This window comes from Numenius arquata, chromosome 15 (assembly GCF_964106895.1).
Source record: "Numenius arquata chromosome 15, bNumArq3.hap1.1, whole genome shotgun sequence".
NCBI lineage: Eukaryota > Metazoa > Chordata > Aves > Charadriiformes > Scolopacidae > Numenius > Numenius arquata.
This window is the reverse complement of record NC_133590.1, coordinates 17,342,141-17,369,165: the sequence shown is the minus strand read 5'-3', so window position 1 is coordinate 17,369,165 and position 27,025 is coordinate 17,342,141. Positions and strand designations below refer to the sequence as shown.

Genomic DNA, 27,025 nt, shown 5'->3' with positions numbered 1-27,025 from the left:
TCCAACCGTTACCCCAGCCCTGCAAGTCACCACCAAACCATGTCCCTCAGCACCACGTCTGCCTGGCTTTTAAATACCTCCACCACTGCCCTGAGCAGCCTGTTCCAACATTTGACAACCCTTTTGGTGAAGACATTTTCCCCAATATCCATCCTAAACCCCCCCTGGCACAACTTGAGGCCGTTTCCTCTTGTCCCATCGCCTGTTCCTTGGGAGAAGAGACTGACCCCCCCTGGCTACACCCTCCTTTCAGGGAGTTGTAGAGAGCGAGAAGGTCTCCCCTCAGCCTCCTTTTCTCCAGGCTGAACACCCCCAGCTCCCTCAGCCGCTCCTCACAAGACTTGGATGAGGAACTATCCTAAGAAAATCAGTAAAATTTCCCAGCTTTGCTTCCTAAGGTGACACGAGCATTAACTCATCCTTTGCTGTTCCGCAGTGAGGCGGGGATCAGAGAGGGGTCCCTCCGCCTGCTGTGGGCTCTGCCAAAGCCCATCGCCTTGGCATGTCCTGCCAGCTACTGGTGGTGCTCTCCAGAAGGAAACTTCTTTTTAACTATGAAGAAAGAGATGTTACATACCAGAGTAGAGGTACATCTGTCCTAGAGAAATGTTATAAGAAACAAGGCTATTTAAAATACTTTATTCTCACATTCAGAAAAAATGCTGGCAAAATTTGGTTTAGCTGATCATATTACCCATTTCATTACCTACCTGAAAGGAGGTTGTAGAGAGGTGGGTGTTGGCCTCTTCTACCAAGGGAATCATGACAGGACCAGAGGAAATGGTCTGAAGTTGGGGCAGGGGAGGTTTAGATTAGATATTAGGAAGAATTACTTTACTGAGAGGGTGGTCAGGCACTGGAACAGCCTGCCCAGGGAGGTGGTGGAGTCGCCATCCCTGGAGGTGTTTAAGAAACGTGTAGACATGGCACTTCAGGGCATGCTCTGGTGGCTGAGATTGTAGGGGGTTTTTTGTGTGTGTATGGTTGGACTCGGTGATCTCAGGTCCTTTCCAATCATGACGATTCTGTGATTCTGTGATCATATTACCTGTTTTCCTGCAAATGAAACTGATTTACTTCAGCCCTTTCTGCAGGGGAGACAGACAGCAACCAGTCTCCCAGATGGGGCGAGCCAAATTTTTGAACTACTACTCAAACACTCCTACCTTTCTTGACTCTCCTGTTCTTTTCCCAGCCTGCCTAAAGCACCACACTCCTACAAAACAGAGTACTCCATCGAAGGCCTTGGCAGTTTCAAATAATTACCATACCTTCCCCCCTTCATGTCCTTCACATGATGTACCTGTTAACACATCTCAGTACGATAATAATGAACCATATTTAACTTCTTCTCCCTTAATCTTTTTCTACATTATGGATATTGAGTCAGTTACTCCCAATATTGTACTTGTGCTTTTGAATTCCCCTCTCAAAGCGCAATGTTTTCCATTTCTCTGACTTTTATCTTGCAATCCTACTTTCTCCAAAATATCAAAACAATTTTGATTGCTGATTCTGACGTCAGATATACTTGCAAACATTTCCAGGTGGGTGCCGTACCTACACTTTATAAATGTATTTTCTACTCCCCCTTTTTTACTCCCCCTATTCTTTTCTGCAAAGAAGGAATCCAAGAGGATAGGAGAGACAGAACCTGGAAAAGTCATGATGTAAGAGGAAAGCCCAGATTAGCAATTGGTCCTAAATACCCACTTCTGCAGATCTGTACTGCTGGAATCACATGCCATGTCATGTGGATCTGGAAAAATTAACAAGAACCTACATTATCCCATAGTTGCCTGCCTGATTTCTGGGTCAAAAGTATGTAAAAGGAGAAAACCTGCTGCTTTTCCCTTTTTCACAAACTGCTCAATCTAATAGACATCCTTACGCAAACAAGCAAGAACATTGTTCAGCACTCAGAAGTCAACCTGTATCAACATTCATCAGACTTTAAAATCAAACTTATAATTTTAAGATGTGAAACGACCACAGGAGGAAAGGAAAAATGTTGAATGTTCTCATACCTTTAGGTGACTATAACATAAATAAGCAGTAAAGACCAAAACTAAGACTAACGGTAAAAAAGCATGAACAGGTTTCCAGGTAGGACTAGAGAAATGTGAACCAGCTGCGGGTTTGTTTATTGAGCTTTCCTTGTGTTAAGACAAGGAGAATTTCCAGCTCTCTCAGGTACGGTGGTTTGCTCAATCCGCTGCTTCCCCCAGCACAAACTACAACTATTACTACTATTATTGCTATTAAAGATAGCATTTTCAAACACAGATAGTAAATCACTTCAGTTACGAGATACACCCCTGGCCAACACTCACTGGCGCTGTCTTTTCCAAAGATGGTGATCCATCATCTAACACCATGATGAGGTTCAACTTCCCATAGAGCTGTCTGCGCCCCTCGGCTCCCCCCTCTTTGGGCTGTTGGATGATCCCAACAGCAAAGAATGTTTGTTTCTTCTGTAGATTTTCACAGCACATCTCATGAGGAACTCTCTGCTCTGACGACAGCCACGTTACACTGAATTTAGGCCTGGCTAGGTGGGAGGTTTCCTCGGCACCCCCGAGAGCAGAGAGGTGTGCTCCCTACTGCCCCCCCTACCAGACCCTGCTGCCGGGGGCTTTACTCTCCTCCAGGGGGAAAATAAGCAACCTCATGGAGAACAGGACCATGCCTTGGGTTTAAAATGGGAATCCTGACTTGAATTTGACAAATAAAAAGTTCTGTTCCAGTAAAAGTAATATAGTAGGAACTGGTTTAAAAAAGCTGCACTCCTTGAAGGTGGGGTCCCCCCACTGACTTCAGTGGAAACTGGACAGGCTTAATGAGCTCCTGGAGAACAATCTCTTTCCTCATAAAGGCCGGAGACGAGGGCTGTGTACACGTTCAGGAGAGATGCTGCAGAGCCCCGGCTATGTCGGGCGAGACAGTGAGCAGCAGCAGGGGACACCTTCAGCTCCACACGGTGACTCTGTGGCCTTGGCCACAGACACCAAGCTTTCTTGATCACGCTTGATTGAGAGGTTACTTATGACCTGAATTATCCCATGCTAATTGCACACATGTGAATATTAACATCACACGCTGTTATGCATCGATACAACTTACTGAGCACTATGTGTTCAATAAATAATAAAGCAAAGCAACTGTTTGGGACCAATCTGTTCCAGGAGCAGACCAACCTACACGTATGAATACCTTCTTTGAAATAGTTGTTAACAGAAATATACACAATATACACATAATCAGAAATAACTTAAAGATGCAACTTACCAATCAGTAATACACCATCTTGTTCGAATGAAACCTTTTCTGGACCACTTGCACTGAAAAATAAGCAAATAAGAATCAGTCACTTTAAGTAAAAGATGACTGTGAAAATGAAACATACAGAAAACAAAATAAAACAAAGTTCATCCATATGCTGTACATATGCACTGCACACCAACTGAGGTATCTTGAAAACATATACTCTGTCTCTTATAATCCTGGAATTATTTCTATTTTTGGTCCTGCAGCAGTCATAAACTTACATGTAAAATTAATATAAGGCCTGGTAGTTGTCTATAATTGAAGAGAACGAATCAGGAAAGCTTTACAACTGCATTTACGTTTAGCCTAAACCAGCAAATTCTTACTGCCTATACACAAATGTCTTGCCTTTTTTGTAATTTTACCTGAACTGTAAAATGTCATCAGAGATTTACATCAAATTAAAATGAATGAGATCTGCTAGAAAGCAATTTCTCCTGCTGAGCCAACCCACCCAGTATTTCTATAAAAGTTAAGGGGAATTTAAATAATGGTAAAACATTACATTTATCAAAACTGCAACATCCAGGAGAAGCCACAAATCAGCTCATGCCAACGTACGGCACTCCTGATACAGCAACGGGATTTTTCCCGCACCACTCCTAAGCCACTGCCATAAATTACAGCCTCCCACAAAAAGACACAATTCTGCATCCTATTTATTCACTGTTAACAATGACTGTGGGGCTAGGCTAATGTTCTCTGGGAACGAATACTGCACCAGACAGGCCTAAATAATGACGCCAATAATTTTGCAGCGAAAGACTCCAACTCCTTATTACAAGTAAAGTGCCGGCCATCGCAGAACATCCGCCGTCCAGGGCTACCGCTCTCCTAAGGCCCTGCCCACAGCAGGGGCCCGCCGGGTGTATTTATCCACCTCACTGGGAACAGACAGTCCTCATGAAATTTTCGGAGTCCCAAATACTGCTAAGAAGCGCCTCGCAACACCTAAAGGGGTTGTTTTCTAATTACCCTTCATCTAACAGGTCCCTGTCTCCCATCTCCTCCCCTCCTCAGGCACAAACCTGGTAACCACGGCCAAACACCACTCCTTTGCCGGGCCCCCTTTCCCATCGGGGTTCTCCTTGCATTCAAAATATGCTCGTGAAGATTTCAATGTGTTTATTTTACTGAAAAAATAATAGCTTATTCTTGAAAGCTTGAATGTGAAAACCATTTACTCATAAGCAGTTGTTCTCTTCTACCCAAACCCAGGAAAATAAGCTAAGTTACTTGTAAACGACAGCTTATTTCATTGATTGCACTCAATGTCAGACCTTGTAATTTTGTGGAAAAAACGGTACCTGCACACTACAAAACTAAGAAGTAAAAAACTGTCTACAAAATTCATGCACGGTTATGTCCTCTAGCTTTTGGGAAAACTTTTTTTAGCATTTCTTACTTCAGGTGCAATTTCAGAACCCCCTTTCTGCAGGTGTGTGGGACCTTCCAACACGGGATGCTGTGCCGAAGAGACGGAAGAGTCCCTTCCCGGGACCCAAATGCATCCTGGGATGCTGTTGGCCACCTCTGCCACCAAAGTACACTGCTGGCTCATGTTCAACTTCTTACGGCTTTGTGCAACCAAAGTGTAGGAGACCCAGAGTCCTGTTGTCCATCATCCACTTCTCCAGCAGGCCATCACTCCGACTCTGCCACCAACGACCCCACAGACATGAGCGATACCAGGATAAAGTAGGCCCAGCCCTCGGCTCTGCTGCCCTACTCTGATCCATGCAAGCCTAGGCTGATACAAACCAAGGAAAATGTATTTGCTGCAAAATTTATATCTCATGACATGGTAAAATACAGAGTTTCTTAGAGTAGCTTGGTGTTTCTAAACACACTGCCAATACTGGGTTTAAGGGCAGTAGTATGAATTAGAGGCTATTTTACCAAAAATTTACTTTGATGAGTGTACCTGAAATTCTGACACCTCTCTATTAGAAGTCCTTAAAAAAAAATTAAAAAATCACAATTTGAAAACTTGTAGGTACATTCCACCAGCCTTTTCTTTGTGAATAGAGTCTCTCAGGAGATCGTGCTGACCTTTTAAAACCCCCTAGAAACACCACCTACATAAATAACCTCTGCTACATCGGGTAAAAGGACCTCCAGACAACATTAACATGAAGAGAGAGGTTATAGAGGGCTAATGTCAAAAAGCACTGTGAGCAATAAGTAATGCACACAAACCATGATTGATAATGACTAGCACAGAGCCTTAATTCATCTTTTCTCCATCATTTTACTGAGAGGGACCATATCAAATTAAATAGTGACCCAGCAAGGGTTTATTCAACCATACAAAGCAGGGGCATGAAGGAAAGACATATTAAAGTGGCAATGACTGCAGTGTAATTGCAGCTCCTTAAAGGACCATGGCAGTTGGGAGGAGACGGGAGAGCTGGCACGTGAACAGCCCAAGGCTGAGCAGCGCAGGCACCACCGACGCCGGGCATCACTGCGGGAGCAGCGCAGGTACCAAAAAATGTCGGGCATCACTGCATCGAGCACAGCTCCTCCTCAGCACCGCACGGGAACCTGCCCTTCACCTACTCACCATGTGCTCAGTGTTCAGCTACCCAGGAAGAGAGGAGGGTATTATGATAACTTTCCATAAGAACCACACAGAATGTAGCTCCTGCCCTAAAATGTCTTCTTTTTTTCCCTTAGGTAAGTTTGCAGAATTAAAGAATTTATGCTCTTGTGCTTTTAGGAGCTTGTACACAAACTGCTCAAAGTACCTTTCTAATTTCCCTGTATTTCAGAATCATATGTAGTATAAGGAAGACTCAAGCCCAATTCAGCCTTCGAACACTATCAAACATTCTAACAGCACTATCAGTCATACTTTTACTGCTAAAGACTTTTACAAGTCATTACATAAATTTAAAAGTCTGCAAATGAAAATATCTATGGCACTCATCAAAAAATGTATAGTGAGAGCTTGAGAATATGAAGTCAATTATCTAATGACAAAGTCTATTATGTAGCATAATAATTTAACTGATAATTTCCTTTTTCACATAATGCTTTCATTACCCTTTATTTGCCAGAAAATACAGTATAAATAATTTAGTAAGAACATATCTATTGGAAGACCACATTTAAGTATCTGTGCATGATGTAAACAAATACAAGGAATGTGTGATAAAACCTACACTTGCTCCACTTATTTTTACACACAAAACCACGTGATGTGCAAATCACTATTGCTGTCGGCTTCCTCCTACAGACATCAACGGCGAAGTAGCCAACCAGCAGCAATACAGAATTTCTTCATTAGGAGTTATTTTAGGAAACAGAAACACTACAGTGACGTCACTTTTGAAAGACAGATCAACTCAAGCATTTATCTGAAAGCAAGCTGCAAGGCAGGAGGTGCAGTCGGCAGAAGGCCCGTAGGAGTGATGGGTACGGCACATGCAGCGGGGCAGAGGTTTCGGGTTCCTTTTCCAGCTGTTGACAGCCTTGGGGGAGCAAGCAGATGAAGGGGGACGCGGGAGCAGGGATGGGAGTCGGAGGGGCCTGGCCAAGGGTGATGTTCCCACCGAGGTCACGCCAAACTAGTGGACAGGAACAGTATGTGTCCGAGAGCACAGCACGGACCACCTGCCTCTTCCCATGCTTCATATCCACCCTCAGAGACATGGGATTCCTCCTCTTTTACAAGGCACCTTATTTTTTCCTCCTGTATGTCACTAAGCTCTCCAAAGAACATTTAAGTCTATAAGAATTCCCTTCTTTGGAATGACAGAATTCAGGCTTGATAGGAGTATAAACAATGGACCTGAGTTTGAGACGCCCAACCCAAAATAGGATAGTAATTCTGTAGTTCATTTCACTTTTTCTGAGAAAGCAAAGAATCATTACAAAACTGATTTTATAAAATAGTCATTAAAGGTAGGTAATTACAACAATAAAATTTATACTATTAAGGTAATAGCAGCATGGTGGCAACACGACAGTTGCACATGGAGCTGCCAAGAACAGCAATGTTACGTGACTTGTCCCAAAATGATAAAATCAGAACCCGATCTCGCCACGTATTTGCTGCTATGATCAGGATAAGTCTAACTCAGCATGTGATCACATTCTCACCCGACTAAGATTTTCTTTAGGATGTGTACAGCAAAATTATATTATTGTTGGAACATATGACTTAAAATAGTTACAAAAGCAACAGTGGTGGATGGAAACATGATGGTTTGGGCTTTCTGTTTGGGCCAAGTAGAAGCCAGCCCAGGAGACTGGGAGGTCTCCTGCTGGAGAAGGGTCACCCAGCCCAGGCTGATAAAGCAAGGGCACCTATGCCTCTGTACCGTAAAATTACACTTGTTTTACTGTGTAATTTGTATATTCCCCCACCCCAACCTGTAAATTACCTTTAGATACTCATAACTTGAAAACACTTACTTAACTCCTTTCACCTCAATAAGTAATTAACTTATTAATAATTTGCCTATTTAACATTACGAATGCAAAAGGCTTTGGACCTAATATAGCCCAGTAGTTGAAGCACTAACATCTTAAATATAAAAATGCCATCCTTCATCTTAGATATATACTGCAGCTGAACAGCATGCCTTACATATTTTGTATCACTGATGTGCTTTAATATTTCCAAATACAGTATTTGGAAAGAAGAAAATTTTGGAAACAGAATTTAAAGAACTATAGCTTGGGAAAGAGAAAAGAGAAAACTGTTTCTTACTGCAGATTTCAAAGTAACTGGCTTTATTTTGACTTTAACAGAGAGTCACTGGCTGATCCACCATCTGTAAACCAGCATAAAACCAGGTAGAAATGACATAGATCATCTGTACACTCTCAGAGAGGTATCTACATTTTAAAATAGGAAAAAAAATTCCTGCTTCATGTCCCAGAAAGGGGATACCACATCTTTCACCTTAGAGTATTAAGTCTCTTCTCAGATCCTCTGTTAATAGGATTCCTTTAGCCAGCAGATGGATTGTGAATACAGGCAGTTTCATCTACTAAAAGACAACATAAATCATCATTGAGAAAGGAGAGACCGCGGTAAGGTTATCACCATACAGCCTTCCCCATGAAAGGTTTGCATTAAAGCATTAGTGAAATTAATTCATCTTTCATAAGAGCTTTGAGCAGTATCTGTGATCTATGATAACAACCAATTTCTCACTATGGAAAAAAAAAATTACTCAGGCCTGATAGACTACACAAATCTGCTTTTTTTTAAATGGCCTAACATTATCTGGAGTGTTGCTCCCAGAGGCATCATTTGAGTCTTATGCCTAGCCAAGAGGACCCATAAATCAAGACAGAAAGTTTTGTTAGTTTTATATGCAGTGGGCTGTAATTATTTTGAATTGCATTATGCCTCAATCATTGTAATTACTTTTAGATCATCCTTAAGCAGCAGTAATAAAAAGAAAAGAAATGCGTCTTAAACCATTTCTCACTCAAAATATTATAATGTGATACGAGAAGTCTGGCTAAAACACACAAGAGCATGTAAATGTAATGTTTGGACAGATATGCCGTTCATGCATTCTGCTGTGTCAATTTACATTTTCAACATACGCGTGATTTTGTGGTCTTTTAACTAGCAACATTATTACCAACACTTGGCTAGGAAGAAAATAGGTGATAACAAGATTAATTTCAGCTTTAAAAATAGAAACATATACGAGAAGCCAAATGATGCCGCTGTTGGTTCTGTGATGTTGCTGTGCTTATGTCTGCTTGAGAGACCCCCTGCTCCTCAGCCCAAAATGAAAAACAGCACAGTGTAAAAATCAGCACAATTCTTTTCTAACTTTTCAAGTCGCACAGAAAAATGTGTTGGCTCAGTCTGCCCTGGGTTGCACGCCAAAGGAGCAGAGAAAGCCAGAGAACTGTAAATGTCGCTGCTGCAGTTCTCTGCATGATTGTTGTCCTGGAGAGCCCCTACCACTGTCCCCTCCCACTGCGTGACGCTCCAGGTAAACCTCCAGCCTGTTCCACCAGTCCTGCCCCAACACCATGACACGGGGCTGTGCTGTGTGCAGGAACAGAATGGAACTGTCAAGGTGCTTCAGAGATTGTTCATATCTTCATTGTGAGGGTTTGGGGATTGTCTCTTTTCCTCATTATTCCTACTCCAGGTAAACAGTATCCCTGACAACACCAGAACACGGTGCTTTCTCCTTAGAAAAGTCATTTAAGATAATGTCAGGAATGGGAACAGCATGAAGGCGTCAAATCCTCAAAGGGTATTTAGCTGTCTCTTGGGCTCCAGACCCCCCAGTTCTGTGCCTACAGCGGCGCTGCAGGGTGCACTGAACATCGAAGCTACAGCTCCAAAGACAGACATGGGAACAACTGATCCCTCAGTGCCCACAACAGAAGGACACAAGCCCTGGCCCACAGGAGGGTGGGAGAGCCACAAGACCCAACCCTTTCTGCAGGAGACCATCAGGAACTGTTCGTGTAAGAGGTGGTAATAAACGATGCTGAACGAGTTACAAATTTGCCAGTCTCGTGATGAAACAACAGCAGTGAAATAACGACAGAAATAATTCTTCCTGGGTATCAACGAACAATCCATAATTTGGCCTATTGCTGTTAAGGGTGGTAACAGCGCTCACACACCGCTGTTCGCTGCCCTCAGCATCACAATCAAATCACTCACCAGCACTCTTTGTTTCCTACTCCCATTGTTAATCACCCACACTGCTACAGCTCACTGCTGATGGAGGAGAAAAGTAAATATCTGAGTAACTGCTTGGAGTTCCTTCAAAATGATATAACACTTAACTTCAAAGACGTGTTTAAGATGTTTATTCACAGGAGGTAAAAGTTAGTAAAATTATGTCAAAGGCAGTTTCCCTTCCAGTATAGAGATATAGAATATAAAAACAAATAATTTAGTATCAAAGTCAAGTAAAAGAATAACCTACACCCCATCAACCCCGTAATTATTTATGCAATGCTCTTCCAAGCCCACATGCACTATGTAAATATCTCTAAGTGTGCATATTTACAAATTCTAAATGAATTTTTCAAGTTCAGTTAGTTCTTTGTAATATTAAAGTAGCAATGTGCCTGTTTGCTCCATAAATATTATAGGAATTCAACAAATTTATTTACTTGGCTTGTAGTAAACACTAACTGTTGAACACCCACATTCTAGATTTCTTATGACATTAAAAACGAGCAAATTAAACATCAAAGAACAGAACTGCAGGCAAGGACTGCCCTTGCACGTGCAATTGCACTTGCAGGTGAGGTGAAAGAAAACCCTTGGCTGTGCTTCTGTTTCTGGGTTCGACAAGCCCTTGGCCGTCAAGACGCGCAGCATTCCCCAGTTCTTAAGAGAACAACCAAAAAAGGGAGTGCAAGGGCGCATCAGAGGAAAAGATCAATATGATTTCAAGTGATGTGTGCTCTCGTAGTGCTGAAGAACCACCTTTTCCCTGAGCACCAGCAGTGACGGCACCAGCAGCCGCTGCACTGACAGACGCAGGACAGCTGCGGCCACAGAGCTGCTGCTGCTGCTTAATACAGATGGAACCACGTCCCCCCTGCCAAGGAGTACGAATCCCTGGAACAGACCTGCAGTTGGCACCGTGGGCTACTTTGGTTTTAAATGCACAAACAAGTCTTTTCATCACTGTCTCCATCCTTCACAAGGATCTCCTACTATACAAAGAACTCCATTTGAATTTGGTAGATCCATGCAGTGACTTAAAATATACATTATAGGGGACAAGGAACCAACAAACAAAACCCAAAAAACCTCAAGACCGGGTTCTGACCTTATTTCCATCACTGAGGGTAGTTACTCAAGTAATCAGAGCAAGTCAGAATCAAACCTAATACTCGGGACTGCTCCATGGGATTGTACCTACCTCAGGGAAATAATCCTGTGGAAACTTCTCTTTTTCCAGCATGGGCGTGCTTTCTAAAGTGTCTGAGTAGATTTCTTTCCCAGTAACCTTTTTATACTTCTTAGCTAGGAAGAGATATAAAACATAATTAACATACATATCTTTACCATTATAAGCAACTCACAGCACTCGGTGGCAAAGCGGCGGCAGGGTCTCAGCAGGGACAGGCAAGCACTGAGCTGGTCTGGGGGAGGAACCAGAGAGCACCAAACCAGGCACAAACACACTTGCTTATATCAGACATTTTCAAGATACACAGTTGGGGTGCTGCTGTCTTTACTCTCCAGAGCTCTGTAAAGTGCTGGAGCTCTAATTACGAACCAGGTGTCTCTACACCCTTGCACTCAAGCCTGCTGGCATGGTTCTTCCAGGAGATGCCTGTTTGTGTCCTCAGACAGCATCCAGCGATCTACACTGGATAATTAACAAGAAAATTAAATATAAAACACATTAAGGTGAAAATTGTTACTTATGTGCAGTGATTATCTGTATGAATCATAGAATCATAGAATCGTCTAGGTTGGAAGAGACCCTTGGGATCATCGAGTCCAACCATCTACCCTACTCTACAAAGTTCTCCCCTATACCATATCCCCCAACACCACATCTAAACGGCTCTTAAACACATCCAGGGATGGTGACTCAACCACCTCCCTGGGCAGCCTATTCCAATGCCCGACCACTCTTTCTGTGAAAAATTCTTTCCTAATGTTCAGTCTAAACCTACCCTGTTGGAGCTTGAAGCCATTCCCTCTCGTTCTGTCATTAATTACCTGTGCGAAGAGACCAGCACCAACCTCTCTACAGTGTCCTTTCAAGTAGTTGTAGAGAGTGATGAGGTCTCCCCTCAGCCTCCTCTTCCTCATACTAAACAGTCCCAGCTCCTTCAACCGCTCTTCATAGGATTTGTTTTCCAGGCCCTTCACCAGCTTCGTCGCCCTCCTCTGCACTCGCTCCAGCACCTCGATATCTCTCTTGGATTGAGGTGCCCAAAACCGGACACAGTACTCCAGGTGTGGCCTCACCAATGCTGAGTACAGGGGCACAATCACCTCCCTACTTCTGCTGGTCACGCTATTTCTAATACAAGCCAGGAGGCCGTTGGCTTTCTTGGCCACCTGGGCACACTGCCGGCTTATATTCAGCCGCTTGTCAATTAGAACCCCCAGGTCTCTTTCTTCCAGGCAGCTTTCCAGCCACATTTCCCCAAGCCTGTAGCGCTGCTCGGGGTTATTGTGGCCCAAGTGCAGAACCTGGCACTTGCCCTTGTTGAAACTCATACCATTGCTGTTGGCCCAATGATCCAATCTATCTAAGTCTCTCTGTAGAGCTTCCCTATCCTCCTGGGAATCAACACTCCTGCTTAACTTGGTGTCATCTGCAAACTTGCTGATGATACACCCTACGTCCTTGTCGAGATCATCAATAAAGACATTAAACAGAAATGGTCCTAACGCTGAGCCCTGAGGCACATCATTCGTGACCGGCCGCCAGCTGGATTTAAATCCATTGAGCACCACTCTTTGGGAGTGCTATTATTTGCTATGCTATTATTTGTACTGGCTCTCTCTGACCAGGGCAAGGTACTGTCATGTCCAAGGGTGAGAACCCAACTTCACGTACCACACTCCTCCCACAGAGGAATTCGGGCAGCTCTGACAGCTACCACTGTGCTGGAACTACCCAAAGGGACTGAGTTCTGACTGGGAAGGCATAAGAGAAAAATTCCAAAACAACTATTATCAAGAGCCCTGATCTGCCCGGTTCTACTGGATATCTGGTGAAAACACCGAGCATTATAAAGACTTGTCACTTTAAGTTGTCTAGATAAAGTATTTTATATAATCTGAGGAAGCATTTACTGTAATGTAGCAATGTATCTTGGGGGGGGGAGAAGTATCACTCCTTATGTGCCAAACACTTTGAGATCTGGCTCCCACAGGAAGACTAGACAAATATCCTGATAAACTAATGTGGCATCGTTCTAAGTAGATCATGGATGGATGTGCTTCTTTCAGTAAGTTTAACAGCATCAGCGAAAAGATCCCGATGTCATTCGGGATATAGAAAACACTTGGCAGAACTGTAAGGACCGAAGGCTTCTGCTGTGAGAACCTAAATAAAAGGTAGCACTTGGCAGAAAGGAGGAACTTTACCATCAACTTACGTTAACATCAAAGCTCAATATGAACCAGCGACTCATTTACATGGCTGCTGAGAAGCACATGCGGGAGGAAAGAAGCCTCCTCGTGCACCTCCGAGTAAACACACTTCTACACTATTTCTGATTTCACAGCGGAGAAAAGGAGACTCTCTGTAAATCGAAGAGGGAGACTGAAACTGGCCTAATACCCCATCAGCAAACCCCTCTGTGGGGTGATGGCCCTTCAGAACACACATCTTGTAAAAAGTTTAAATTATAAGCAAACTTTTGGACCTCTGACCACTGTAAAAACAGTTCAACACCTTCTGTGCTGTAGCAAATAATACGTGAGGTTGTAGGAGAAAACTGTTCTCATTTTAAATCTCAAATATCTCTTCCTGAAAACTGAAAAACAGACAATCTTTTTTTCCAAAGACTGTATTCGGTTACATCCAACTGTGCAGCGAATTCCAAAAAGACACAGTGATGTTTCAAGAATATTGAACTGTATATGAACATCTATTTTTTTGCATGCTTTTGAGAAGAACCAGAATTTCATAATGATTTTTGTGCAGAGAATGTTTGTATCCATTTGGATTTTTCCTCTGATTTAAGAGCTTAATACACTGTGAAAATGTCAATAGCCATGAGAGAAGAGGCAAGTTTTACATTTCCCCTGAAAGATGGGAACCTTCAGGGCCACATTTTACAAACACGACACTGGGAGACTGATCCTGCTCGACACCGAGCGCGCAAAGGGTGACTTACACCGATTCAGTGTAGCACCTGCTTTCCTTGGACTTTTATTAAACTTTTTCTTTCCAAGTGATGACTGGGTCAAACACATCTTTAGGTGCGTGGTTCACACCTCACCTGGCTTTACTCAGGTTTTGCTGACCAAAATGAAGCACTAAACATTTAAAGTGTTTATTTTCTAGAACAAGTATCTGCTCATTTCTTTTATACCGAATTTCCCCCCCTACTCTTCTTTCCTTCCATTTTCTCACTTTTAAAAAAATTCTTACGTTTTCTTTACAGTAGCGAATAAGCTGTCAATCAATGATTAATAAACCCAGAAAGCTCCTCTTTTCCTAAACCAGCTGTACTTTCACTCTGTCAGATGTCCCTGGAGCAGGACACCTCGGTCCATGCCCAGCGGGAGGGAACATCAGGTGGAATTCACAGCAGAACGGCTGCTCTGACAGCGCCGGTGCCACGAAATCGTGGGCACAGGAATTAGGTGGGCAGATACTAGTGAGTTTTCCAGCCCGCTCTCTCAGAAATAAAATCTGAACTGTGATATTACAGCTAAAATCTTCCTTCAGCATTGAACCTGATGATGACAGGAGGGCTTATGTTGGCTAAATCTTGGATTGTACCATGCAAACATCTCAGGGAAGGGAGACCCTGTACCCCCAATTACACAAGCAGACAGAATCTGTCTCTACTGAGAACAAAAATAATGAATCTATATAATTAAGACCATTAGTTCACTCCATAGTTACCACCATTTCAACAGTGTCTCAAATTAATGAGATGCTAGATGTAGTATTAATGTGATTCAGCTCAGTAAGCTAAATGAAACTCAGAAGATTTTTGTATTTAATATAAAGACAGTTCTCCACTGAAATAACATAAATTTTACATAATCTTTTCTATATACACTTCAGGAAGCATTCAATAATTTTCTATGATATTTCCAATATTTAATGTACATAGCCTAGCATTACTTTTAAACTTCTGAGATTTAGCAAGACCTCCAACCTGATGGATCAATGCGGGTTAAAAACAATGACACCCTCCTCCTGACCTGCACTGCTCCAAAGTAATTTAAGACATAAATCTACCTCAGCTGCTTTGCAAAATGACCATCACTGTTGGACATTCAAAGTCTTGGTCCTATATCTGATCTACCTGGAAGAACCCTGTGCCCATTCAGAGTTCCTTTGAAATCATCAGGGATGTCTACGGATCCAAAGATCCATCTGCACAGGAATGATTAATGCACCGTTTTCCAACCTGTGGCCGGTCCATCGACTTCTTCTAAGAGGTCTATAAAAGGTAAGAAAAGTAATGTCTGCCATCAAGACTTGCATGCATTATACAGAAGTCTGCATATCATGGAAAAACTGAGAGGCACCACTGTCAGAAGCAACGGCAGAAAAGCTGCCTGGAGATAGAAAGCCAATTGACAATTAACAACATTTAATTCCTTTGCTTACCTTTAAAATCAAACTGATAGATGTTTTTCAAAGATTCATGAAGAAAGTAAAAACTTCCTAGAGCCTGTAAAAAACAACAATAAAATAAATTATAAAAATATCCTCCTTGGGTAACTAAAACCAAAAAAGAACCATCCTTTCCAATTAAAAAAAGAGACGAAATTAAATACTAATAAATAAAATTACTAATTTTTACATTTTCTAAGATTTATAAAAATATTTATTTTCTTTGTTGCTTCTCTGAAGTTTCATAAGCCATTATAAAGCAGATCCTTAACAGCTGACTAAACACGGTAAGGTCACAATTACCAGGTGTGCTTTTAGAAACACCAAACAGATGAATGCAATCAGTAACACAGACAAGCACCTTTCTGAACACCCAATGCATCCCCACAATTCTTTTATAAAAGCCTGGCAACTTTTGCTTTGCTTTCAGAGCAGAACAAACACCTTTGGAGACGGCGCAGCAGAGAGACAAGGGCAGGGCTGAGAGACGCAGCAGCTCTGGAGAGCAGCCCCAGGCTCCCCATCCTCCTCCCGAGTGGCAGAGCTGGTCTAGCACTCAGAATCCAGCAGGAGCGTTGGGGATGTTTGTACACGCTTGTACAGCCTTCCCTGTCCGAAAGTGTGGTGACAATAATGACTGATCAGAGCAGCATGCCCATCTCTGCGCGCCAGAGCCAACTGCTGCTCCTGCCTTGGGTGTGAAGCCCACAGGGACAAGTGCTCTCTCACAAGGCGCTGGCCCCAAGAGAAAGAATGTAAAGGTATCTAGCGGAGGCTTAGATGCTTGAATACATATATATATATATGCATAACTGATGTGTTTCTAAGTACAAGCAGAAGCAGAGTTTAGTGCCCACAACAATACATGAAAAATCTGAATTACTATTGAAAATAAAATACTATGTGTTTATTGTTCGGATTTAGATGTGACTTCTAAATCCTGCTGATCTAGTCCTGAGCAACTTTCTCTTTAGTTTTTTTCAAACCTAATCCAACTATGGAATTCTGTTACAGTTTTAGCTATTAGTCTGTGACCGAGTAAGGCAAGTAAACGCTTATGCTTATAAGTATCTGAAGGGCGGGTTGAAGGCGGAGGGAGCCAGACTCTTTTCAGTGGTTGCCAGTGAGAGGACGAGGGGCAACGGGCACAAGCTGGAACATAGGAGGTTCCACTCAAATATGAGAAGGAACTTCTTTCCGGTGAGGGTGACAGAGCCCTGGAACAGGCTGCCCAGGGAGGGTGTGGAGTCCCCGTCTCTGGACATTTTCAAGACCCGCCTGGATGCAGCCCTGAGTAACATGCTCTGACATGCTCTGGGCAATCCTGCTTCGGCAGGGGAGTTGGACTAGATGATCCTTATGGTCCCTTCCAACTCTAAAAAATTCAGTGAAATTCAGTGAAAACACAGAATTAGTCCCTACTGCATTCAGAAAAGCAAACAAACCCCCATCTCAGCAAATCAATTTTAAAAGCAAACTGAAGTCCACCCATATTCAGCAAAATATTAGTAGCTCTTCCTTACAAATACTTCAGTAATTTCCTGGTTTCTGACCATTTCTGAGATCTTGATCCTCAGTCCATTACTTAAGAAAGCATCTGTGTTCAGGATACCACTCAAGCGTACCCCTTTGGTGCACAGGCACACGCGCTTTGGTCCCAGCGTGGACAAGAGCGCAAGGGGCATCTTCAGAGCAAGCAGAGTGCAGCGTGTGGGGTGAGAATGGCCACCAGCCTCCTGTGGACATGAGGGCCCTTTTCTCTGCCATGGAGCCCCCATGAGACACGAGGAAATCCCCTCCAAGCTTCCCACATCTAATAACCACATATCCCTCATTTCCCAGCTACCCACTCTCGGGCTTCTGGGATCCAGTTTACAGAAGGGCTGAGAAAGGGATACTGATGGCACCGACGGCACTGCGCTCCAAGCACACACCATCCCAGGGGAGGGAAAACAACGCTTGTTGCAATCACAGTGTCTTCTGCCAGTGAAAGAGAGAAACAACCATCTGAAGTGCAAGAGACCACTCAGTGCAGAGGTGGCTCTCGAACACGCAGGTAAAGTGCCCGTGGTCACACACTGGCAGCAGGGTGCCCACCTGCGGGTTGCAGACCCTGCAGGGGCTGGCGAAGGGCCTGGGGCTGCTGCCAAGACTTCACCTACACGTACTGTGAGCTTCCTGCTTGCTTTTACTTCTTCACAGTTGTATCATACGCTGTCTTCCTCCAGTTAATGACAGCAAATTTACATATTAGAAGAGAGCAAAGGAAAATCAATTGAGAAAGGAAAAGCAGTGCAAACAGACTTTATAGCGCAATATAAAAAAAAGTATAAATTATAAATGAGAACTTGATGAGCCTTTACACACATCTGATGCACTCCACAGAAGTTGAGAGGGGAAAAAAAAGCAGCCTGCCACTGGATAAAGTCTTACTGAGAAGGAGGAAAGAAGCAATGCATTAAACAAAAAGGATGATTTAGTTTCATTTTGTCTTTTACCCCTCTAACGACAGAGACCCTCCTGGCAGAGCGGTGTTTTGGTTCAGTGACTGCTGCATTATTTATGAGACGCTGCACATCCAGAGATTAAACATTTGCTGATTTGTCAAAAGCACAAACATGAGGTCCTGCCCATCTCCTTGACATATTAGTCCATCCAACAGAAAACACTGTCACACATTTAATTGATGGGCACACTTCCCTGCGACCCAGTCTGCTTCCTTTAGGCCTTTGCTTGGCTTTTTTATAACGTGGGGGAGGCAAATAAGAAAATGCAGGAGACACTCATGTAGAGGACTCAAGGTTAACTATCCTGCAACAAGGACACACTGCCAGAAAAAAATAAATCCTGATACGAGATAAAAACGTTGCCACCTGATATTTAATTTCTAACTGAAGAAACTGTCATTAGCAATAGAAAATGCTGCTATCTCAAGCTAAACTTGCACTGTACTCTGGCCTTTCAATTTTAAAAAAAGGAGATTACTCTAAATAATATATTTACAGTTAAACATACAACAAAACAATATGTTTACAGAGAGGCGGGTTATTTTGTAGAGAAAAATGTATTTTATCTCTTCGAGAATTAAAACTAGATCGAAGTCTTAAAAACACATGCAAGCTACAGGTAAAATTCAATTTTTGTCCTTAAAAGTAACTCCTACTCCTTCTGAATTCTGCCCAGCAGGTCCATCTCTTCCTTCAATGCACAGGGCAAAATCTGACTTATATAAAGATAACACTTTGTTATATAATATTACTCTTTAAGAACTCAGTATAAGGATACAGCCTTATTTCAGCTCTTTATGTGGTCTTCAGAAGAAAAATAAAATGAGCCTCAGCAAGCACCTGCAAGGTATCATCCCAAATCAAGTCTGAAAAATTCAGAAGCAAATGAAAAAGGGATCCTGGAAAGGGAAATCCTGGGCTGTGTCAGTAACGTGGCCAACTCAGCCTACCTATAACATCTAAACACTGCTTTTAAGGGAGCTTTTCCTGTTCTCGTAATCTGGGACAGCAGAATTACACAGGCTGGAAGGGACCTTTGGGGTCTCCTGTCCAAAGTAAGCAAAGAAGAATCAAGATGCTCTAAACCATGATTTACTCAGACGCCGCAATTCTATTAAAAATAGTACTGCCACTTGTGCTCAAGCTACAACTTTCTGAGTATCCCCATTTGCTCACTGCTTGACTTACAGCTTTAATCTCGTTCTTAAAAAGTAATTTTGAAGAATTATGCATAAAAGGTTTGGTTTGATAGTCTACATTTGTAGCACTGAGTGTCAAGTAATTGCGCACAAAGAATCTCTGATAGTGATTAAGTAACACCGGACAGTTTCAGGAACTGATACTGCTAACATTAAGATAGGCTTTGACCATGTAATTCTAAACACACCACTGAAAAAAAGCAAAACTGTAATGGAATGGAAATTACGGCTATCACTATCTTCCGCATTGTTATAGACTTAATCAGGTTTATGTACATAAATGTTAACTTGTAAAAATGATGGAGTGCAGTTATAATTCACTGCCCTAACACAATGAAATGTAAGTAAAAAGAAACTTTCTTTCAGGTCCTAATGCCTAGGCCCTTTTGTTGAAATTATGTTAATTCAATTTATTTCTCATAAAATGACAGTTTAACAATAAAGTTAAATGATACTAATTGAAAGTCTAGAACTTTGATTTATTTTCTTATTTACAATTTTAATATTCTTTGGAAAAAGAAGTACTGGCACATTCAGTAGCTGTAGTACATACAGTATCTAAGTAATACAATACAGAAATACATTACAAATTATAAACCGCCCCAAACAGTTCAACTTTAAAAAATTTCAAACATAAAGAAAAAAACCTACTATTTGTTCCACTTTAAGATTGTTGAAATTGACTACTTCTGCTGTTAGCACACATTCTATGCTACCTGCAAGCAGGTGCTTCTACTACAACACAACCTCAGAAGTTGTGTTTGTACCTCACCTCCTCCCTTTGTTACGGATTATTTCTGATTCGCTACATCTATGTTAGCGAATGCAGAACAGCAAATCAGCAAATCTGCAAATATCTAAGTCCTCTTTAGGACAGTCTTTTTAAGGCAGAAGCCTGAAAAATAGCACACAGTGAGGGTCACTGACACCTCACTTTCTGTACAGCCGGGGAGGATGCATGTTCCACAGCTCTTACTCCAGAACAGTGCCGCAGTCATCCCCTGAACGGATCAATCTGCTGACTTTCACCTCAAGCAACCCCATGTCTGAGAGGAAGGCACAGAGGCAGTGGACAATCTCTTGCTGGCCACTCTGAACCCCAGTCGCAGTGGTCCTGCCCCACGGAATGGACAGGAGATGGTGCACACTCTGCTGTATGTGTGACGTCTTACCAGGACGAGGGGAAGGGAGCAGCCGCAGCCGCCTCTGCTCCATTTTCCAAGCACTCTGCAGACAGACTAGTCATGGGACCTGTATTTCAGTAGCCCCATTGCAGCATGGTGGATGAAGAGCTCGCAGGTTGACTCAGATCAGAAAGTTCTCCGTTTGTCAGGTCAACTTGCCAGCCCTTGGGTCTGTAACTGCATCAAACCACCTAGTGTTCAGGAACACCAGAAGCTTCTCAAAGTCCAGGGAGATCAGCACAAGCCCTCGACCTCAGGTGGTCGTGGGGACCACTGATGAGCCGGATGCTTTCTGCCCTGCTGGCAAAGCCAGGAGCTGGCGAAACAGAAAGGGCTTCATTGGAGCGTGAGTCACCCAGTTACTCCCGCAAGCCCATAGACAATTCAAAGTAATATCCCTGGCCATGAAGAAATACCCCACAGACACCCCTGGTGGCTCTATTTAAATTTCTTCACATTCTGCTTTATAGAGGCCTTTAAGCATTGTAAATAGGTATGAATATATATATATACACACCCTAATTAAAAGAGCAGAAAGCATCAAGGCAAAAAGTCAGATTGGACAATCATGAAAAATAGTAATTTTTAGCTTGGCCAAGTTCCTCAGAGATGCATAAGGATGTTAAAACTGGTTGCCAATTATTTTTCTGTCTCCCCTGCACATTATAACTAAACACCTCTGCTTGAACACTCATAAAAAACAGTTAGACTTGCAAACAAAATCCTACAGGTACACTGGGGAAAATTTCCTTTGTGACCTCCTAGAAACTCCTTCGGTATCATAGCCACTAATTGTAGAGTACACAGTCAAACACATCCCGGCTTTTGAAGGCTTTTGTGAGAACAGCCCTTGCGGAAACGTTCAGGACCTCTGGAAAGGCCAGGCGATTATCTCAGGGCAATACTGTTAGTAACAAAATGCCTTTTTTCAGGACTGACAGAAGTACCTGACTGTTCTTACCACGTGCGTGTACAGAACTGCACTCCAACTGTAGAAGCAGATAGCAAAATTTAACTTACAGTCAGCGTATGTTCATTAGAAGAGCTTTGCGTCTTCCCCCTGAAAACTATTAGAGAAAAAAATAGATATCTTCTCCCTGTAAGTAGACTGAAGTTAAGTGTTCACTGCTTTTATTTAGGTTCCAGAATGATTCTAAGTATAGTATTGGAAATTTCTTTCGTTGTTCTCTGCCAAGACTTATGTGGAAAAACTGGTAGTGATGGCAAGATAAACAAATTGGTTCTGATGGATTACACATCTGGCATTATTAAAAACACTCTTCCTTTGATTAAACAATCTTGCCACAAAAGTCTGAAGATTAAAACAGCTATAATTTTTTATAACAACCCATTGGCATAATTTATTTTTAAAGTACGTCATTGCAACTGTGGAAATTTAATGCATAAAGGAAATACCTGAATAGAAGTTTAATTACTGTACAGAGTAAACATTTACTGCATTACCTCACTAAATGTGATACAGCTAATATATAAAAATTGCTTTAAATAAATTGAAAATAAATTGCCAATGATGACACAGAAACTGTAATTCATGTAGTCATAAAATCCATAATTAGCTTTAATGAATTTTTAAAGTCAAAGTTCAACCCAACTTTTTCAATGTTTAACCTACTATATCAATATAGTTCAAGGAATTAATTTATCATCGAACATGACGAGGTCTGAATATTAATTGGCTGGGGCTCTGCTGACAGGAAGGCCTTATCGCTTACCAGCCCTTCGTCCGGCGCTGCCTGTCCGCACCGAGCTTGTCACACCTGAGACTATCGACTGCCTGCCTGCTTTGCTAACATTAATTAAAAGAATATTTTACATATTTATAAACCCGAACATCAAGCGCACGTATGAGTTTCCCATTAGTAAAATGGAGGCTATTAGCTGCCACATTTCAGTCAGGGGAAACACAGCAAACGAGAAGCTGACGCGACTCCAGACAGGAAGACAATAATTTCACATAAAAGCGCTGTTATCAGGTACTATACGGGGACACCTTATCTGCAACCATTTATGTTGCAATGAAGCTTGAGAGACTTCAAACAGAAAAACCTGACATGGCAAACGGCACAGGTTCAACCTCCCCATGGCCTCTCCAGGGGGACCGCAGGCCCCAGCTGTGATGGGCTGCCATGAGACGGGGGTGCCCAGCAGCCCGGCACCCCCAGCTGGGCCCCCCCAGCCTGGCACCCCCGGCTGGGCCCGCAGCCCCCCTGTCCCGGCCCAGGCAGGGCCGTGTGTGGAGGGTCCCGTCCCGCGGGGCTGCTCAGTAGCTGAGGCAGATCCCAGCCGGCCGCCCCCCCACAGGCCACAGCCTCAGGAAAACGACTCCACAATTGTGCCAGGAAACAAGCCACAGGTGAGCCTGGGTTCCTGTGGCAGTTTAGAAACACATCCTGAAAACACCTGCCCTTAATTTGCTGTAAACAAGTTAATTTTGATATAGTTGCCACTTTCCAAGAAGTGAAGAGAAGAAAGGGCACAGCACAAGGGCAGGTGGGCTCGGCACATCTGAATAGTGACCGACATGCTAACTACAAATAACCAGCCATGTTGAAGTATATGCTTGTCAACTCTGTTCATAGGCTACTTGATCCAGTATAGCTAAATTAGCACTAAATGTCTATTATTCATTCAAGGTTAAAAAAACAGGCTGAGTACACAGATCAACTCATTATAAAATAGTCTATCACTTTTTATTTGCAAACAAATGAGGTGTCCAGCAATTTATCATTTCCTGAATTAGAGTTATCAGCTAAAGTACATACAATTAAACTGCTATTGAGCTTCCCCCAAAAGGCCTCGTCTACCTGGCGTGCAGACAGCCGGAGCCCGGAGCAGGCCACTCCAAACAATTACGCACTGCTCCTGCACCTTCCTATCTCAAACATGGGTATCGCCTTCAGCTCAACAGTATTTGAATAATTACACTTTTAATACAGTGTAAAAGTGAGCAGGATCCAAATACTCAGTGACAAACAAATTAAATCTCTCTCGGCATAGTGTAACTTGGTCTGTATTAAAAATATCTGCTTAGTTACATCTGATAACTCTCATTAAGCAAATAAAATTATTCACTTGAGTAAAACCACTGCAGGATTGGTATTGAAGACTCTCTTACTCCATAAAACCTAAACCAATGTTACACAATATAAACATAGCTATGTGGTAAAGAGGCACCTTGTCGTACCACAACTCACTTGCACAATTGCTAGAATCTTCACCAGTTTCTCCAGTAACGGTTCCCTAATTAATTCACCGCTGATAGCAGAAGTGCAGCTGGGGGAAGAGGGCGGGGGAGGGAAGGGGAACGGGGATCTAGCACTAGGTCTACCCAAATCCTGATCATTTGTTTACTATAATTGTATCAGAACCATACCTGCAAAGGTATTTCTGCATTTCTAGATTAATTTTCCACATGCTGGTTTTGACTTAAAAAGTCCTATTTTGTTTGTCATCTATTTATTTTATGGACCTGCCAGTTTTTCAAACTGACTCTCTCGGCCGTACTGTTGCAGCTAGGCAGTGAGGTTATACTTCTGACTGCTTTGTGCCAGCTGAAAAACCTCACACTTTCCACATTTCCACCTTCAATGAGCTGTCAGAACATGTGATGTGATTTCTAACCACCCTCAACTAATTTTAATGCCACAATCTCTCCTGTGAAGTCGTAGTTTAGCAGCACCAGACATACCTTTAACATCTACGACTGCTCTTTTCCTTCTTCTTTCTTCAGAACAGTTGTGTGACACCAATAACAATTGAACTATCAAGAGAAATAGTCACTATAAATTTACTACTAAAAAAAATCCAAATAACTAAAAAATAAAATCTGATTTTTTAATTTTTTATAATAGTTGAATTAAATGTAATTCAGAAAAAAACTGATCCATGAGTGTTTATGTACAGTTTTATAGTTTGTACTATTTATGTCTGGACTTATTACCAAGATTTAGACATTTTCAAATGGGTTTAACTGTTTAGGTTTCTAAAAAGGTTGTGACCTGTCTACATGACAGATTGGAGTAACTGTTTTAAAAATTCCAAGATACCTAAATCTCAAGTCATTTAGATGCTTAATCAAGAGACCATCATAAAAAACCACCTTGTTTGCAGACCTGGTCTTTACAGATACCTCAGTGCGGTCTCTCTGCTAACAGCAACCATCAATAGTACATTTTCAGGAAAAAAAAAAAAATCCGAAGTCCCAGGAGCTTCCATCTTCCTGTTCTGAAGACTAACAAAATGAGTGATCTTCAGCTAACATGATCCATCTCCACTACTTTCTCTTTATAATTTCTTTACTGCATCAATATAGCAAATGAAAAATCATATTCAATTTTAAAAGATTCTTTGACACTAGCTAATTTAAAAAGAAAAGAAAAAATGAACAAAAAATCTGAGCTATGTATAAACATGCCTGGTAAGTAAATGAATAATACATACGTAACCTACCACACTGACACAGAATATTTAATATCACTTTTGATATTGACATCTTTCACAAAGAGATTTAACATTTTAATTACAAATCAATTCAATTAAAAAAAATATCATAATGAGGTTCTTTTCCATAAAACAAAGATTACTTACAGACCAAAGAGCCAACAAGATTTAAGGAAAGTGTATGTATGCTGAACAGTTAAAAAAAAAGGCCATTCCTGAACTCAGAGTAGGACCTTCACAAAGTCATTAATCACACTGTTATTTAATATTTCTATTACACCAGTGCTCCAGAGGCCCCAATCAGGATAAGAGGCACACAGCTTGGCTCTGCACCAGTACGGAAGGAGGTTGCCTGAATACAGGATTCAGCACCGTAACTCAGGGCCACGCCGAGTCCTGCCCCAGCGACTGGTCCATGGGCCTGACTGCGAGAGGCACGAGGGACCACACGGCCCAAACCTCTGCCAAGGACCCACCAGTGGCTTCAAAGGCAGGACAAAGTACACGGCACGGCGCTAAACATTCGCCGGCTCTTCAGTATGGGAAGAGATAGAAATAAAACCTAATTTTTATCTGTAAGCAGAGCAGACAGAGTAAGTGTATCTAAAAAGAGATATGCACTTACATGCTTAAATTCTTAATGGTTATTTCAGTTACATGTTCTTGACAAACAGAGCTCAAAATATTGTACAAAGAGCCAGATTTATCCAGCGGATATTGGTAACAGTTCACGAACTGAGAGAAACTGAACTGGAGTCTCAGGCTGCAGACGATAACACAAAAGTGCAGAATACTATTTTTCAGGAAGCAACCTATATTCTAAACTCTATTGCACATCTATTTTTGTAATCATTTTAGGAGCATAACCAATAGCAACAGGGACCAAAAAAGCACTTCATCTCTTCCAAAAATTTACTCCTTATTCCATGTGCTTCTGTCCTCCCAGTGCTGCACAAGCAAGTGCACCTCACACCACCAAGGGATGCAGCCGTGACAAGGCAGCCGAGCTCTCCATGCGCAGCTTGGGAGGGACAGCTACCACCGGAGAAGCAGGAACGCAGCCGGGACGGTGGTACATCATCTAGAACCACGTCAACAGCTCCCATCTCCCCTGTAAAAGGTTTGACCACACTGGAAAAAGGCCACCAGGATTAGAGAATAAGATTCTGTCCTGCAAGAAGTGACTAGGAGAGGCTGACTCCGTACCCCAGGAAAACAAAGGGAAGCTGCAAATAAACCAGAGATGAGTAGCACTGGGCGATGGAAAGGACTACTTGAGCTGAAGAGCAACACTGGCATGGGACAAAGTGGATGCAGACTGAACAGAAATTAATCTAGACTAGTTACAGATGTTTGATCACTATGAAGAGCCTGAGCCCGTGGACTGTCCTCCTGGGAGCACTCCCCTGACTGGTGAGGGCAGAAGGGAGATGCTGAGAAGGCAAAAGTCTTGACTAGTTCTGAAGCAAAACTTGACAGACGTATGTGAGCCCAGCAAGAAAACCTGGGCGATTCCTTCAAGTCCTTTTGCTGCTACAAACCCATGGCTCCCTCCGTACCAGCCAAGCCCGGCAAAAAGCCCCGCTCAGGCAGGGAGTGGTACCCGCAGAGCGCTGCACAGTGCTCAGAGCCAGCAGGAGAACAAGAAACGCTCCGCTCGAATCCCGAGGTGCTCCTGCACCCGCTACAGTGGCTGATCTGTGCTGCGCTTTCACAGCCAGTCACCAGTCCCTCCAGCTGTGTTACACAAGACGGGACTGGCCTTTGCAGTGCTACTGGAACTGGGATGCAACTTGGATGGCTTCTGATCAGATGGGAGAGGCTGCTGGATATTTAATATTTTACCATATTTTTCTTCTACTAAAAAAAAGTGTTTCATTTAGTAGGAGACTGGTGACCTGGATGACTCTTACCACATTTACTTGACTAAATAATTTTAATTTTAAAAACTTTAAATCAGTTTAGTATTTCATTGATATATTCTTACATAATACACTCAAGATGGCAAATTCAATTTGATGAGGAGGCATTAATGCCCACTTCATTTAGTATTATAC

At 42.4% G+C, this 27,025-nt stretch overlaps 1 protein-coding gene across 1 annotated transcript in view; it reads right to left on the bottom strand.

The window, feature by feature from the left end:
• INPP5A (inositol polyphosphate-5-phosphatase A) overlaps window positions 1-27,025 on the bottom strand; it is a 186,106-nt gene that overhangs the window by 73,401 nt on the left and 85,680 nt on the right. Inside the window, exons 5-7 of the mRNA XM_074158974.1 lie at window positions 15,612-15,675; window positions 11,208-11,311; window positions 3,289-3,341 (exon numbers count right to left, since the gene is read on the bottom strand). Coding sequence (XP_074015075.1) covers window positions 3,289-3,341; window positions 11,208-11,311; window positions 15,612-15,675 — 221 coding nt within the window. The remainder of the gene's footprint in view (window positions 1-3,288; window positions 3,342-11,207; window positions 11,312-15,611; window positions 15,676-27,025) is intronic.